This window comes from Bombina bombina, chromosome 5 (assembly GCF_027579735.1).
Source record: "Bombina bombina isolate aBomBom1 chromosome 5, aBomBom1.pri, whole genome shotgun sequence".
Lineage (NCBI taxonomy): Eukaryota > Metazoa > Chordata > Amphibia > Anura > Bombinatoridae > Bombina > Bombina bombina.
Window position 1 is genome coordinate 319,190,451 of NC_069503.1, and position 15,608 is coordinate 319,206,058.

General features: G+C 35.8%; 1 protein-coding gene across 1 annotated transcript in view; it reads right to left on the bottom strand.

Moving 5' to 3' along the window:
* Positions 1 to 15,608, bottom strand: part of VWDE (von Willebrand factor D and EGF domains) — a 258,980-nt gene that overhangs the window by 148,681 nt on the left and 94,691 nt on the right. The window contains 4 exon segments of the mRNA XM_053714104.1: positions 1,302 to 1,516; positions 2,558 to 2,705; positions 11,772 to 11,861; positions 13,566 to 13,816. Coding sequence (XP_053570079.1) covers positions 1,302 to 1,516; positions 2,558 to 2,705; positions 11,772 to 11,861; positions 13,566 to 13,816 — 704 coding nt within the window.

Genomic DNA, 15,608 nt, shown 5'->3' on the forward strand with positions numbered 1-15,608 from the left:
CCTGCAAATTTGCGGCCAATCGGCCGCTAGCAGGGGATGTCAATCAACCCGATCGGGTTGATTTCTGTCCACGGCCTCAGAGCAGGCGGACAAGTTATGAAGCAACGGTCCGGCGAGCCTGAAGCTCCATACGGAGCTTGATAAATGGCCCCTAAGGGTAAAGCAATTAAAATTATTACCCAATAAGGCAGCTTTGATTTTTAAATCAGTTTGTTTGTTATGATTTTTACTAATTTCCCTACTACCCAAGACAAAAGGACAATTGCTAACCATTAAAATTAGTGTGAAATAATTTATTCGTTTTGGCTAGGTTTCCAGCAATTATATATCTGCACCTTAGCTTTATATCATCCTCCTCACGTTTTCACTGCTATGGCAAATAATGCTTTTGCATAAGCAGCAACATTGATGATCCAGCTATCCGGTTTACTTCTGTTATCTAATTTGGCTAATTCTCTTGGTATCCTTTGTAGAAGGAGCAGTAATGCACTACTAGGAGGTAGCTAAAAGTCAAACTCTTTTGTTAGCATATGTAATACTTAATGTATGTTTTTCTATTTTGCTATATGTGCCTATTAGGGTTGCCAAATGCCAACCATCACTTATTTCCAGGTATCTCCCTATTTAGGCCAAATGTTTACAGGTTGTAATTTTTGAGGTTGCAGGCTCTCTCAGCCTTAAAGGGACATGAAATCCAAAATATTTATTTCCTAATTCAGATAGATCATATAATTTTAAATAGTTTTCCAATATACTTCTATTATACAATCTGCTTCATTCTTCTGGCATCCTTTATTGAAGGACATTATTGGACACTCGTTTAACACATCAAATGAGCCAATGACAAGAGGCATATATGTGCAGTCACAATCAGCAGCTAGCTCCTGCAACTGAGCATACCTAGGTATGCTTTTCAATAATGGATATAAAAAGAGCGTAGCAGAAATTATATAATATAAGTGAATTAGAAAGTTATTGAATATTACATGCTCTATTTAAATCATGGAAGAAAATATTTGGATTTCATGTCACTTTAAAACTGTAAATGCAGTCGAAAAAAAAAGTTCTCTTTTGTATCAATGCAGTTTATATTCCATTGTTAACGTGTTGTAAGTGTTATTACCATATAGTGTATTGTATGTACTTGTGTTTACATTCATTAAATGGGAATAAATGGGAATGAAAAATATGAAAAATTATTTTGATGTTTGTTTACATTGCTACAAGGAAATGAAAATACTAAAATAACTAAAAATATAAATTAGTATTATCGTGAACATAGAACATAGCATATGTAGAACCTGTGTGCTTTGCGGCGTGTATCCATTCCACACAAAATCTGTGCTAACTATGGGGTCCACTACAATGCTGGAAACTTTGTCTCCATCTGCTGCAAAATCTGTTATGGCTGTGTAATAAAATACAGCTTGAGCGCAGGATCCATTCTGGCAGAGCGACGGCAACAGATCCAACTGACAAGCTGAAAGTGCCAGATCTGAACTATGTTCCTCTTCATCTGTTAAGCATAAAACAGAAACAAGAAAAAGAGCACATACTTGTAAGTTACAATAATAATCTTGAGTAAATTATGTATTACAAGCCAATATGTATTGCTTCATACACAACCTGCCAAACTTTCATACGAACAACCACTCCAGCCACAAAATGTATTTTTAGGGAGCCCATTCAATAAAGTTTATAAGATAGGAAATGGTAAAACTGGATATGCTGTAGGCTGCTGTATTGGAGAATTATGGCTGGGTTATTGCTAGTGAGGGTGAATGGAATATGATTAGAACATTTTTGCAGTGTAAAGTAATTTGAAACCTGGGTTTTCTTTTGCATTTAATCAGAGAAATGTGAGAAAATCAGAGCAATGTGGTTTGCAAGTGAATCCTGATTGTTTTGATTAAACCCCTATTTAAGTAAAGATGTAGAATGCAATTTTGGTGTGAATGCAAATTTGCTTACAAAACACGGATATTTGTGTCGTTTTTACTAAACAAATATCCAAAAATGAACCATGAAAGTTAAAGAATAGGAAGAAATACTGACAGTTTGTCAGTATTCATTATTTTCCTTTCAATTACCTTAGGGGTTAAAAATACTTCTATCTCGCTGGTGAAGGTCCCTTAGCACAGGCCCTGGGATCTGCCGTGCTATATAACCTATTAGTGCGCCTCAGGGCTCTGTGAAGAAGGGTCGGGATTAGCGTGGCTCTCCGGCGTACTAGAGATTAGTATGTAACGCTACTGGTAAAAGTTTTCACCGGTAGCAAAGTGCATTTACATTTGCTTAATGACATGAAAATTCAGTATTCGTTTCAGTTAAAATAGCAAGGCAGATGAATATTTGGAAAACTACATTTTCAGAATATTTGGTCTGAAAAATTTGGTCAAACCAAATTTTTTACTTGTGCACATGTCTAAATGCAATGGTATAGAAATACATTCTTGAATGATAAATAAAAAAAATAACCATATTAACTTTTAATTTATATATCCAATCTAGCATTGCTTTTTCTTTTATGACATGAAAGAAAAATATAAGTGAATACCTTTGTTTGCAGTACGGATTTGCAGTGTGACTTTGCACTCATTCTGCTGTTGCTGGCTAGACCCTGCGCATGAGATTGGTACTGTGCTCTCCACTGTCATACGATATTCATTGCCATCTTCTGATATGGTAAGTGCTTCAGGAATCAGCTGGCATATGTCAAAAATAAAGTGAATATGATCATTATTGACCACACCTTTTTTTTTTAAGTATTAGTTTAAATTCAACAAGTGACTTCCCTACTTAAAGGGACAGTCTACACTACAATTGTTATTGTTTAAAAATATAGATAACGCCTTTACTACCGATTCCCCAGCTTTGCACAACCAAATATATTAATATACTTTATAAAACATTTAAACCTCTAAATTTCTGCCTGTTTATAAGCCACTACAGACAGCCTCTAATCACATGCTTTTTTATTTGCTTTTCACAACAGGAGACTGCTAGTTCATGTGGGTCATATAGATAACAATGTATTCACGCCCAATAAGTTATTTAAGATTTAGCACAACACAGTACTAAATGCAAGTCAATAGATAATAAATAGTCATAGTCATGTGATCAGGGGGTTGTCAGAAGATGCTTAGAAACAAGGTAATCACAGAGGTAAAATGTATATTATTATAACTGTATTGGTTATGCAAAACTGGGGAATGGGTAATACAGGGATTATCTATCTTTTAAAACAATAAACATTATATTGTAGACTGTCCCTTTAAGCAAATGACTGTTACTGTATGGAAAATATTCACTAAGTAATGTAGAGATTTTTATGTTTACTGGAAATTAGATGAAAAAAGAAAGGAAAAAATGACTGTGAATAGCATATATTTAATAGTCCTTAATGGTACCAAAATATGTTAAAAATCTTTTACTAAAAGAGAATCGAGTCCAGATTACTGTAGCTTGCATTGTGTTTAATACATATCTGCATTGCTTTAATTTTTTAAATTGCAGATTATATAGGGCCTTTTTAAAAGAAATATCACAAAACATTTAAGATAGAATGGAGTATTCAGTATAATACTTTACTTAATTGTCATTTGATAGGGTATATTATATGTTACTTAGCAAGTAATTTATTCTAAAGTACCACTAAACCGAGTCCTTACACATTATGTGCACAACCCACCAGGGTCACCATTTGTGGGACCCTGGGAAAGTCACATTTGTGGAGACCCTCAAACCCAGCCTTATTATTTCCCTCCCCTATACACCCTGTCCCCTTTATGTCCCACCACTGTCTCCATATTTAGTGTAAATCACATGACTGTGACTGTTTATTATCTATTGTCTTAAATTTAGCATTGGTTTGTGCTAAATCTTAAATAACCCCCTGTGCCTGAACACAGTGTTATCTATATGGCCCACGTGTACTTTCTGTCTCTTTGTGTTGAAAAGAGATTTAAAAAGCATGTGATAAGAGGCAGCCCTCAAAGGCTTAGAAATTAGCATATGAGCCTACCTATGTTTAGTTTAAACTAAGAATACCAAGAGAAAAAAGCAAATTTGATGATAAAAGTAAATGGGAAAGTTGATTAAAATTAAAAGTCCAATCTGAATAATTAAAGTTTAATTTATACTAGACTGTCCCTTTAACTACAAATAAGTCATGGGGTTAACAACAGATTCTAAAATAAGTATATGTGTAGATTTCCTTAGATATCAAAAGCCCTATTAAAAAGGGACAGGAAACCCAAAAATAACTTTCCAATTTACTTCTATTATCAAATTTGATTCATTCTCTTGTTATCCTTTGCTGACGGAGCAGTAATGCACTAATCGCAGCTAGCTGAACACATCTACAGTGGATATAAAAAGTCACTCCCATACTCAAAAAACCATCCCTCGACCCTAATTCTCCTGAAAGCTACCACCCCATATAACTGCTTCCACTAACATCAAAACTCCTTGAAAAACTAGTTTACTATTGCCTAACCCCCTTCCTGTCCGCCAACTCCTTGCTTGACCCCCTGCAATCAGGATTCCGCCCCAAACACTCAATTGAGACTGCCCTTTCCAAGGTTAATAATGATCTTCTCTCTGCTAAAAATCTTGACCACTACTCTATACTCATCTTACTTGACCTCTCAGCTGCCTTCGACAATGTTGACCACCCCCTCCTCCTACAGACCCTTAGCTCTTTTGGCCTCTGTGAAAATGCTCTTTCCTAGATTTACTCTTATCTTTCTCACAGGTCTTTTTCTGTGTCATTTGCCGGCGACTCCTCCTCTCCAATGCCTTTGTCTGTTGGAGTACCTCAAGGATCTGTTCTGGGTCCTCTACTCTTCTCCATTTATATTTCTTTGCTGGGTAAACTTATCAACAGTTATGGCTTCAAATATCACCTCTATGCTGATGACACCTAGGTCTACCTCTCCACCCCTGCTCTCTCTCCCTCTGCCCTTTCTCATGTCAGCGACTGCTTATCTGCTATTTCTTCTTGGATGGCCTCTCACCACCTAAAGATTAACATGTCCAAGACTGAGCTCCTTCTTATCCTCCTCTCAAGCTCTATGCCGACTTGTGACTTCTCTATCCCTGTTGACGGCATCACCATTTCCCCATCGCCCCAAGTCCGCTGCCTCAGAGTTACACTTGACTCAAATCTATCCTTCATCCCCCATATCCAACCGCTTTCTACATCCTGCCGCAACCATCTACGCAATATTTCCAAGATTCAACCTTTTCTGTGCACTAACACCACAAAGCAAATAATCCACTCCCTTGTTATTTCCTGACTTGACTACTGCAATAACCTACTTACTGGCCTTCCTCTTTCCCGCCTCTCCCCCTTCAATCCATCCTAAATGCCTCTGCCAGGCTGATCCACCTTTCCCATCGCTCTGTATCTGCTGCACCTCTCTGCCAGTCCCTTCATTGGCTCCTCATTCACAGCAGAATTAAATTCAAAATTCTCACCCTTGCATACAAAGCGCTCACTAACACCGCTCCCCTCTATCTATCCTCTCTAATAAACAAGTATACACCAGCCCGCCCACAAAGATCCAACAATGACCTGTTCCTTGCATCTGCGACTATCACCTCTTCTCATGCTAAACTGCAGGACTTCTGTCGTGCAGCACCTACCCTCTAGAACACTCTCCCTCATGCTGTCAAGCTTTACCTTAATCTCTCTTCCTTTAAATGCTTTCTGAAGACTTTTTTGTTTAGAGAAGCCTACCGCCCAACTCAATAATATTTCTCTTACCTAACAACATTTCCCTCATCTAACTCTGCATTAACATCTTTCTAAATATTGCAGTCCTCACCTCCTAGATTGTTAGTTCCAATGGAAATAGGGCCCTCAATTCCTCCTGTATGTGTTTGTAAATTTTGTCCTCTCTCTTAGAAGTTTTATATTATTGTTTTATATAAATGAACTCTATCCATGAACAGCGCTGCGTAATATGATGGCTCTTCATAAATAAAGTATAATATAAAAATGTATGTGTGATATATGCAAGCACCAATCAGCAGATAGCTCCCCCTAGTGTAAGATATGTGCGTATTTTCAACAAGAGATACCAAGAATGAAGCACATTTGAAAATAGAAGTGAACTTAAAAGTGTCTTAAAATGGCATGCTCTATCTGAATCATGCAAGTTTAATTTTGACTTTCCAATCCCTCTAAGCAGCTCATAATTAAAATTGATACACATATAGAAACATTGTACTGTATTAAATTCTTTAGCTGTGCTTTAAAGATTTTTTGTTTCTTGTCAAACTTGAGCAAACATACATTTACTGATACTTTCAGTTTAAACAACTTTTACTCTTTTTAATTCATATATATGTTACTAGTAAAGACTGACGTGACGTGTGTCAAACTTGTTAGAATTTTTTTCTATATTTTTTCATTTTAGAATAGGACAAATAGGTTGAATATGCAAATAAATGAATTATTAAGGCTGTTCGGAAGATTGAATGCACAATATACTGTATATGAGCATAATAGGCAGGAACACAATATTACATATTGAGCTTGCAAGTTTGCCGCGCATATGTCACTTACAGTATTACCGGTAAGTGATGTCACTTCTGTTTTTGTTACACCATGTGCATATTATGTTATGTCTATGAAAGTGGAGGTTCTCAGAATGTCACAATAAATGTAGCTATAATTGGAGAAAGTGTGGAGTTATTGTTGTTACTGTTTCCTTGTCAAACCAACTCACGCACCTCTGAATGCCTATTAGCTGTTCTATTTATTGACTCATTTCTGCTAAGATATGATATATATATATATATATATATATACATACACACACACACACATTATATATATACACACACTGTATGTATATATATATATATATATATATATATATAAATACACACATATATACATACATACATACAGTTTTAAATGTAACCATTCTTTTTAAAATAAATGAATATATTAATTCATTCAAGGGACAGTATAGTCAAAAAAAAAATCGTGATTCAGATAGGGCATGCATTTTTATTCAATTTTCCAATTTACTTTAATCATCAATTTTGATTTGTTCTCTTGGTATTCTTAGTTGAAAGCTAACCCTAGGTAGACTCATATGCTAATTTCTTAGCCCTTGAAGGCTGGCTCGTATCTCAGGGCATTTTGACATTTTTTCACAACTAGAGGGCGTTAGTGTATGTGTGTCATATAGATAACATTGTGCTCACTGCCACAGAGTTACCTAGGAGTCAGCACAAAGTAATCACAGAGGTAAAAAGTGTATCAATATAACAGTGTTGGTTGTGCAAAACTGTGGAATGGTTAATAAAGGGATTATTTATCTTTTTAAACAATAACATTTTTGTTGTAGACTGTTTCTTTAACAAAATAACGCCTAGATTTAGAGTTTTGCGGCCAAAGGGGTGCGTTAGCTACGCGTGCTTTTTTCTGGCCGCACCTTTTAAATACCGCTGGTATTTAGAGTTAACAGAATGGCTAGGTTTTCAGTGCGTTAGGCTCCAAAAAGAGAGCGTAGAGCATAATTTAACGCCACTGCAACTCTCGATACCAGCGGTGCTTACGGACGCGGCCAGCCTCAAAAACGTGCTCGTGCACGATTCCCCCATAGAAAACAATGGGGCTGTTTGAGCTGAAAAAAAACCTAACACCTGCAAAAAAGCCGCGTTCAGCTCCTAACGCAGCCCCATTGTTTTCTATGGGGAAACACTTCCTACGTCTGCACCTAACACCCTAACATGTACCCCGAGTCTAAACACCCCTAACCTTACACTTATTAACCCCTATTCTGCCGCCCCCGCTATCGCTGACCCCTGCATATTATTATTAACCCCTAATCTGCCGCTCCGTACACCACCGCCACCTACATTATAGCTATGTACCCCTAATCTGCTGCCCCTAACACCGCCGACCCCTATATTATATTTATTAACCCCAAATCTGCCCCCCTCAACGTCGCCTCCACCTGCCTACACTTATTAACCCCTAATCTGCCGAGCGGACCGCACCGTTACTATAATAAAGTTATTAACCCCTAATCCGCCTCACTCCCGCCTCAATAACCCTATAATAAATAGTATTAACCCCTAATCTGCCCTCCCTAACATCACCAACACCTAACTTCAATTATTAACCCCTAATCTGCCGACCAAATCTCGCCGCTAATGTAATAAATGGATTAACCCCTAAAGCTAAGTCTAACCCTAACACTAACACCCCCCTAAGTTAAATATAATTTAAATCTAACAAAATAAATTAACTCTTATTAAATAAATTATTCCTATTTAAAGCTAAATACTTACCTGTAAAATAAACCCTAATATAGCTACAATATAAATTATAATTATATTATAGCTATTTTAGGATTTATATTTATTTTACAGGTAACTTTGTATTTATTTTAACCAGGTACAATAGCTATTAAATAGTTAATAACTATTTAATAGCTAAAATAGTTAAAATAATTACAAAATTACCTGTAAAATAAATCCTAACCTAAGTTACAATTAAACCTAACACTACACTATCAATAAATTAATTAAAATAAAATACCTACAATTACCTACAATTAAACCTAACACTACACTATCAATAAATTAATTAAATACAATATCTACAAATAAATACAATGAAAAAAACTAACTAAAGTACAAAAAATAAAAAAGAACTAAGTTACAAAAAATAAAAAAATATTTACAAACATCAGAAAAATATTACAACAATTTTAAACTAATTACACCTACTCTAAGCCCCCTAATAAAATAACAAAGCCCCCCAAAATAAAAAAATGCCCTACCCTATTCTAAATTAAAAAAGTTCAAAGCTCTTTTACCTTACCAGCCCTTAAAAGGACCTTTTGTGGGGCATGCCCCAAAGAATTCAGCTCTTTTGCCTGTAAAAAAAAACATACAATACCCCCCCCAACATTACAACCCACCACCCACATACCCCTAATCTAACCCAAACCCCCCTTAAATAAACCTAACACTAAGCCCCTGAAGATCTTCCTACCTTATCTTCACCTCGCCGGGTATCACCGATCGGTCCTGGCTCCGAAATCTTCATCCAACCCAAGCGGGGGCTAGACATCCATCATCCGGTGGCTGAAGAGGTCCAGAAGAGGCTCCAAAGTCTTGATCGGATCAGCCAATCGGATTGAACTTGATTCTGATTGGCTGATTCCATCAGCCAATCAGAATTTTCCTACCTTAATTCTGATTGGCTGATAGAATCCTATCAGCCAATCAGAATTCGAGGGACGCCATCTTGGATGACGTCCCTTAAAGGAACCGTCATTCTTCAGTTGGACGTCAGAGGAAGAAGATTGATCCGCGCTGGAGGTCTTCACGATGGAGCCGTTCCTCATCGGATGAAGATAGAAGAGCCTCTTCTGGACCTCTTCAGCTGCCGGATGATGGATGTCTAGCCCCCGCTTGGGTTGGATGAAGATTTCGGAACCAGGACCGATCGGTGATACCCGGCGAGGTGAAGATAAGGTAGGAAGATCTTCAGGGGCTTAGTGTTAGGTTTATTTAAGGGGGGTTTGGGTTAGATTAGGGGTATGTGGGTGGTGGGTTGTAATGTTGGGGGGGTATTGTATGTGTGTTTTTTACAGGCAAAAGAGCTGAATTCTTTGGGGCATGCCCCGCAAAGGGCCCTGTTCAGGGCTGGTAAGGTAAAAGAGCTTTGAACTTTTTTAATTTAGAATAGGGTAGGGCATTTTTTTATTTTGGGGGGCTTTGTTATTTTATTAGGGGGCTTAGAGTAGGTGTAATTAGTTTAAAATTGTTGTAATATTTTTCTAATGTTTGTCAATATTTTTTTATTTTTTGTAACTTAGTTCTTTTTTATTTTTTGTACTTTAGTTAGTTTATTTCATTGTATTTATTTGTAGATATTGTATTTAATTAATTTATTGATAGTGTAGTGTTAGGTTTAATTGTAGATAATTGTAGGTATTTTATTTAATTAATTTATTGATAGTGTAGTGTTAGGTTTAATTGTAACTTAGGTTAGGATTTATTTTACAGGTGATTTTGTAATTATTTTAACTATTTTAGCTATTAAATAGTTCTTAACTATTTAATAGCTATTGTACCTGGTTAAAATAAATACAAAGTTACCTGTAAAATAAATATAAATCCTAAAATAGCTACAATATAATTATTATTTATATTTTAGCTATATTAGGGTTTATTTTACAGATAAGTATTTAGCTTTAAATAGGAATAATTTATATAATAAGAGTTAATTTATTTTGTTAGATTTAAATTATATTTAACTTAGGGGGGTGTTAGGGTTAGACTTAGCTTTAGGGGTTAAAAAATTTATTAGAATAGCGGTGAGCTCCGGTCGGCAGATTAGGGGTTAATGTTTGAAGTTAGGTGTCGGCGATGTTAGGAAGGGCAGATTAGGGGTTAATACTATTTATTATAGGGTTATTGAGGCGGGAGTGAGGCGGATTAGGGGTTAATAACTTTATTATAGTAGCGGTGCTGTCCGCTCGGCAGATTAGGGGTTAATAAGTGTAGGTAGGTGGCGGTGACGTTGTGGGGGGCAGATTAGGGGTTAATAAATATAATATAGGGGTCGGCGGTGTTAGGGGCAGCAGATTAGGGGTACATAAGGATAACGTAGGTGGCGGCGCTTTGCGGTCGGCAGATTAGGGGTTAATTATTGTAGGTAGCTGGCGGCGACGTTGTGGGGGGCAGATTAGAGGTTAATAAATATAATATAGGGGTCGGCGGTGTTAGGGGCAGCAGATTAGGGGTACATAAGTATAACGTAGGTGGCGGTCGGCAGATTAGGGGTTAAAAAAATTTAATCGAGTGGCGGCGATGTGGGGGGACCTCGGTTTAGGGGTACATAGGTAGTTTATGGGTGTTAGTGTACTGTAGAGCACAGTAGTTAAGAGCTTTATGAACCGGCGTTAGCCCAAAAAGCTCTTAACTACTGACTTTTTTCTGCGGCTGGAGTTTTGTCGTTAGAGTTCTAACTCTCACTCCAGCCACGACTCTAAATACCGGCGTTAGAAAGATCCCATTGAAAAGATAGGATACGCAAATGACGTAAGGGGATCTGCTGTATGGAAAAGTCGCGGCTGGAAAGTGAGCGTTAGACCCTTTCCTGACTGACTCCAAATACCAGAGGGCGTTAAAAACCAGCGTTAGGAGCCTCTAACGCTGGTTTTCACGGCTACCGCCCAACTCTAAATCTAGGTGTAAGTAAATAGCAAATAATGTATACCGAAAACCACAGGATTTTTTATTGTCATGACACTTATGTAGCGTATATTAAAAATCTTTTACATCAAAACCACTTCATTTTGGAAACAAAACAATCAAATGTGGCAACTGTTTAATTTAGTATGTAATGTTACATATAAACTTTGTAGACAATCACTACTAACACCTATTCTATACAATTTATTGCATAAAAAGTCTATACTAATCTTAAAGTAGGTCTTTGTCAATGAGTCTGGCTATAAAGTATACTGTCCTTTTTGTAGTAGTAGCAGACAGATTTATAAACAAAACTTAATCATTCCAGGCACAATATAAACTTATATTATGTAATAGCATTTCCCAGCAAAACTTTGAAAACAAATTCGTTTTTAAAGACAGACACAAATTATTTCGCTACTCTTTGTTATGAAGGAATTCAGCTTTAACTATGTCATTATTCCAAGTACAAAGGATATTTTGAAAAATGTCTCTGTCAGTAATAATAGGCTATAATGATCTATATAACAATGTACCTTAATGCCAGCAAAAAAATCCTTGCTTTCAACTGTGGTGCTGTGAACATCTGGTTGATCCAGGAGAAAACTGTAAACATTGCAGTATATCTGTAGGCATAATGATAAAATAAAAGCAAGACTTTGTAAATTGTAGAAATAAGTATCAGTAGTTTAGCAATAGAATAATTCAAATACAGCAACTAAAACTAATTGAAAATGACTGAGCATTTCATCATTTTACTTTCATTGAAAAAATGTAATTTACACATAAACGCAAAATATTTTGACATGCTATGATTAATGCAGTTATTTATTTCTAGACAAAAAGAGCTTTTGATTGGAGTATTGTGTGTTTTTTAAATAACAGATATTTAAAAAAATAAATGCTAAAATGGCTAAAAAATTATAATCTAATATGAATAAAACGGCAAATGCTAAGATCATAAAACATCTAGTATTATTTATAGCTATTGGCCAAGAATTGGTAACCCCAAGCATTCTACCAAGGATTATCCAGTGCTTAGGTCTGAACCAAATCCTTCCAGCTGGCTTCAAACATGGCTTGCTTTCTAAATGTGACCTGCCCAGAAAATGAATACAGACTGGAGATGGATGTAACTGACAGGCAGGACTGGGTGCACGTCCCATAACCTGGGAACACTTACTGAATAAACTGTATGCAAATCTCATGACACAGATAACATCCTTCAAAACAGAAATGGTGTCAAATCCAATAGGGTTATATTTATAGCTAGTAAAAATGTAAAAATGCTTTTGTGTGTGGGTAAGGAGATCAAAAAATGTGAGAGATACGGAGTGGCAAGTAATTAAACAATGAACACATAACGTGTAACATAAAGGTGAAAGTTGGAACCACAGGTCTTAACATTTTTAAAACAAATTAAAATCCTTTTTTACTCAAGTTATTTTTCAATAGCCAAACTACACCTACCATTTACCTTATTTGAAAGAGCCAATCTGGGCCTTAGTCCACAGACAACAAGGCTAGTCATGGTCATAAAGTTAGCATACAGTAAATTGATTTACAGTTGTTATCTATTAAAACCAATTAGGGTAGACATGTAGCATCGAGAAGTCAACAGGATGAATTCTAAGATTCGAGAATTAGAAATTGCAATATTTTCAGAGTTAAATTACATGAAAAGGGGACAAAATAAAAAACAAAAATATATTGCAAAGTTGTTTACTGTTCCTAGACATTAAAACCACATTTTTTTGTTCATGATTCAGATAGATCATACAACCTTAAACAAATTTCCAAATTACTTCTATTACCAATTGTGCTTTGTTCTTTTGGTATCTCTGGTTCAAGGAACAGCAATGCACTACTGGGAGCTACGTGAACACATAAGGTAAGCCAATTACAAGAAGCATAGAAATGCCTTGCTGCTCCTGAGCCTACATAGGCATTATTTTCAAAAAACAATAACAAGAGAACAATTCAAATTAGATAATAGAAGTAAATTGGAAAGTTGATTAAAATTGCATGTCCTATCTGAATCATAAAAGAAAAATGTTGGGTTTCATATCCCTTTAAGACATATTTGAATCAACGTTGATGGTAATATCTAATCCTGTTTCACAAAAACTTTTTTCTCCTTTGTTTATATGTTTTGATAAGGGTATTTTGTATAGAATAAATATTTATCTAGAACATAGATGGGTAGTGAACAGACAGAATGTTATTACAATTACCTCTAATACCACATTAATAATATGAATGTAATGTGAAGATAGAAATTGTGTTAGCATTTTGAAAACCAAATATAAAAACAAATAAAGTTAGAATACCCTGTCTCCAAGTCTGACGTTAATACCATCCAGCTCAATTGTAGAAAATGTTTGATCTATGGACTCTTGTCTCAGTTCTTCTGTGATTCCTTCAGCTGAAAGTCTAGACCACTGGATCACAAAGCCCATAGAGTTGTTAGTAGCTGGAGCGTCAAAATAACACTTTAAGTAAACAACTGTCCCCACCATCTCAACTACAATTTCAGGGACCTTTGGTGGATCAGGCAATAACACTTTTGTGGCCACTTTACCTAAGTGAAAAGAAGAAAAGGAGCATTATTGTTTTACAGCATTTAAAAAAAAAAATCACAAAAAAAATGTAATAAATTAAATGGATATAAAATGTGAAAAGACAATTCTCTAATGTGTTAGAGCATTTTATTATTGTACTTTCAAATACTTGCTTGTATTATTATGTAAGCCACTGGTGAGCCAATGACAAAAGGTATTTGTGTGAAGCCATCAATTAGTAGCACACTGCCGCACCTGAGCCTCCCTACAACAAGTAAATGCCATAATAGAAAATAGAAAAAGTCCCCTAAAATTGTATTCTCTATCTGAATTATGATATTTAATTTTCATGTCATTTTAATAAAGAAACTTTATTTTTAAAAATAAAAATAAAAAACTTTACCATTGCAATTCATGTGTCTTGTCTATCAAAGACATTGGCCTCTATTTATCAAAGTCTGGCGGACCTGATCCGACAGTGCGGATCAGGTCCGCCAGACCTCGCTGAATACGGAGAGCAATACGCTCTCCGTATTCAGCATTGCACCAGCAGCTCACAAGAGCTGCTGGTGCAATGCCGCCCCCTGCAGAATCATGGCCAATCGGCCGCCAGCAGGGGGTGTCAATCAACCCGATCGTACTCGATCGGGTTGAACTGCGGCGATGTCTGTCCGCCTGCTCAGAGCAGGCGGACAGCTTATGGAGCCCAGGAACACGGGCCCTCAAGCTCTATCCGGAGCTTGATAGATAGGCCCCATTGAGTGTGAATGTTTCTGAAAAAGTGAATTTGACAAATGGAACAAAAGATAGATTTTTTTTTTGAGTAAAAAGCTTATCCATAATTTTATATTGTTAGCAAACAAGGGTTGATTTGCTTTTCAGCTGAAATGGGGTTGATTCCATTGTACTTTTCTGTCATTGTTCTTTTCTAAGATGGCAAAAACTAGATAGTAAAACTAGATACTTTGCACATTCACATATTCCCCCATAGAAGTCAATGAATAAAAAAAGTGGGTAAAGAACACCCCACTGTCGCACAAACCAGATTGTATATTCTCATGTGCGCTAGCACTACATGAATATTTAACATTCCAATGTTCTTCACATAGAAGAATATGTTCTGTTTATTCATTCAGTCATAAATATTTCTACATATATGATGGTATTGTACTATATATATATATATATATATATATATATATACACACACACGCACGATGAAGGGGCGTGACCCAGAAACGCATAGTGAGTATATTGTTTGAGTTGTCTGGCCAGACCAATAGGTTGCGACTTGCTGTTAACTTTTACTCATTTTTATTGAGATATTTTTATTTTGTATTTTGTAATGTACTTGTTTTTATTATTGTGTAACATTATGAACAGTTCCTTTGTACTGTATTGATAGAAGATATCACTATACTGCCAGCAGGCATTGATGTATTAAGATACAATTCACTTGTAAAACATTCTCAAGTGTTTAAATTGCTACTAAAACTGTGATCATTCACTCTGTATAGAGGTTGCAACTATGTTTGCATATTTTGCATACTGTGTTTTATATATTTAAATAAACATTAGTATCTACACTATAAGGTTGTTTTGCACAGTTATTTCCAGCGCTGTTACCACTTGTTATTTACTTTTTGTTTATCCTTTATAACAGCTGCTCATACACAAATTATACACATTTATACACAATTATTGTATATAGCATCAGTGGCGCTCTCTAATTTATATATATATATATATATATATATATATACACGCACACGATTATATATAGGTAAAGATATATACAGATATATATATATA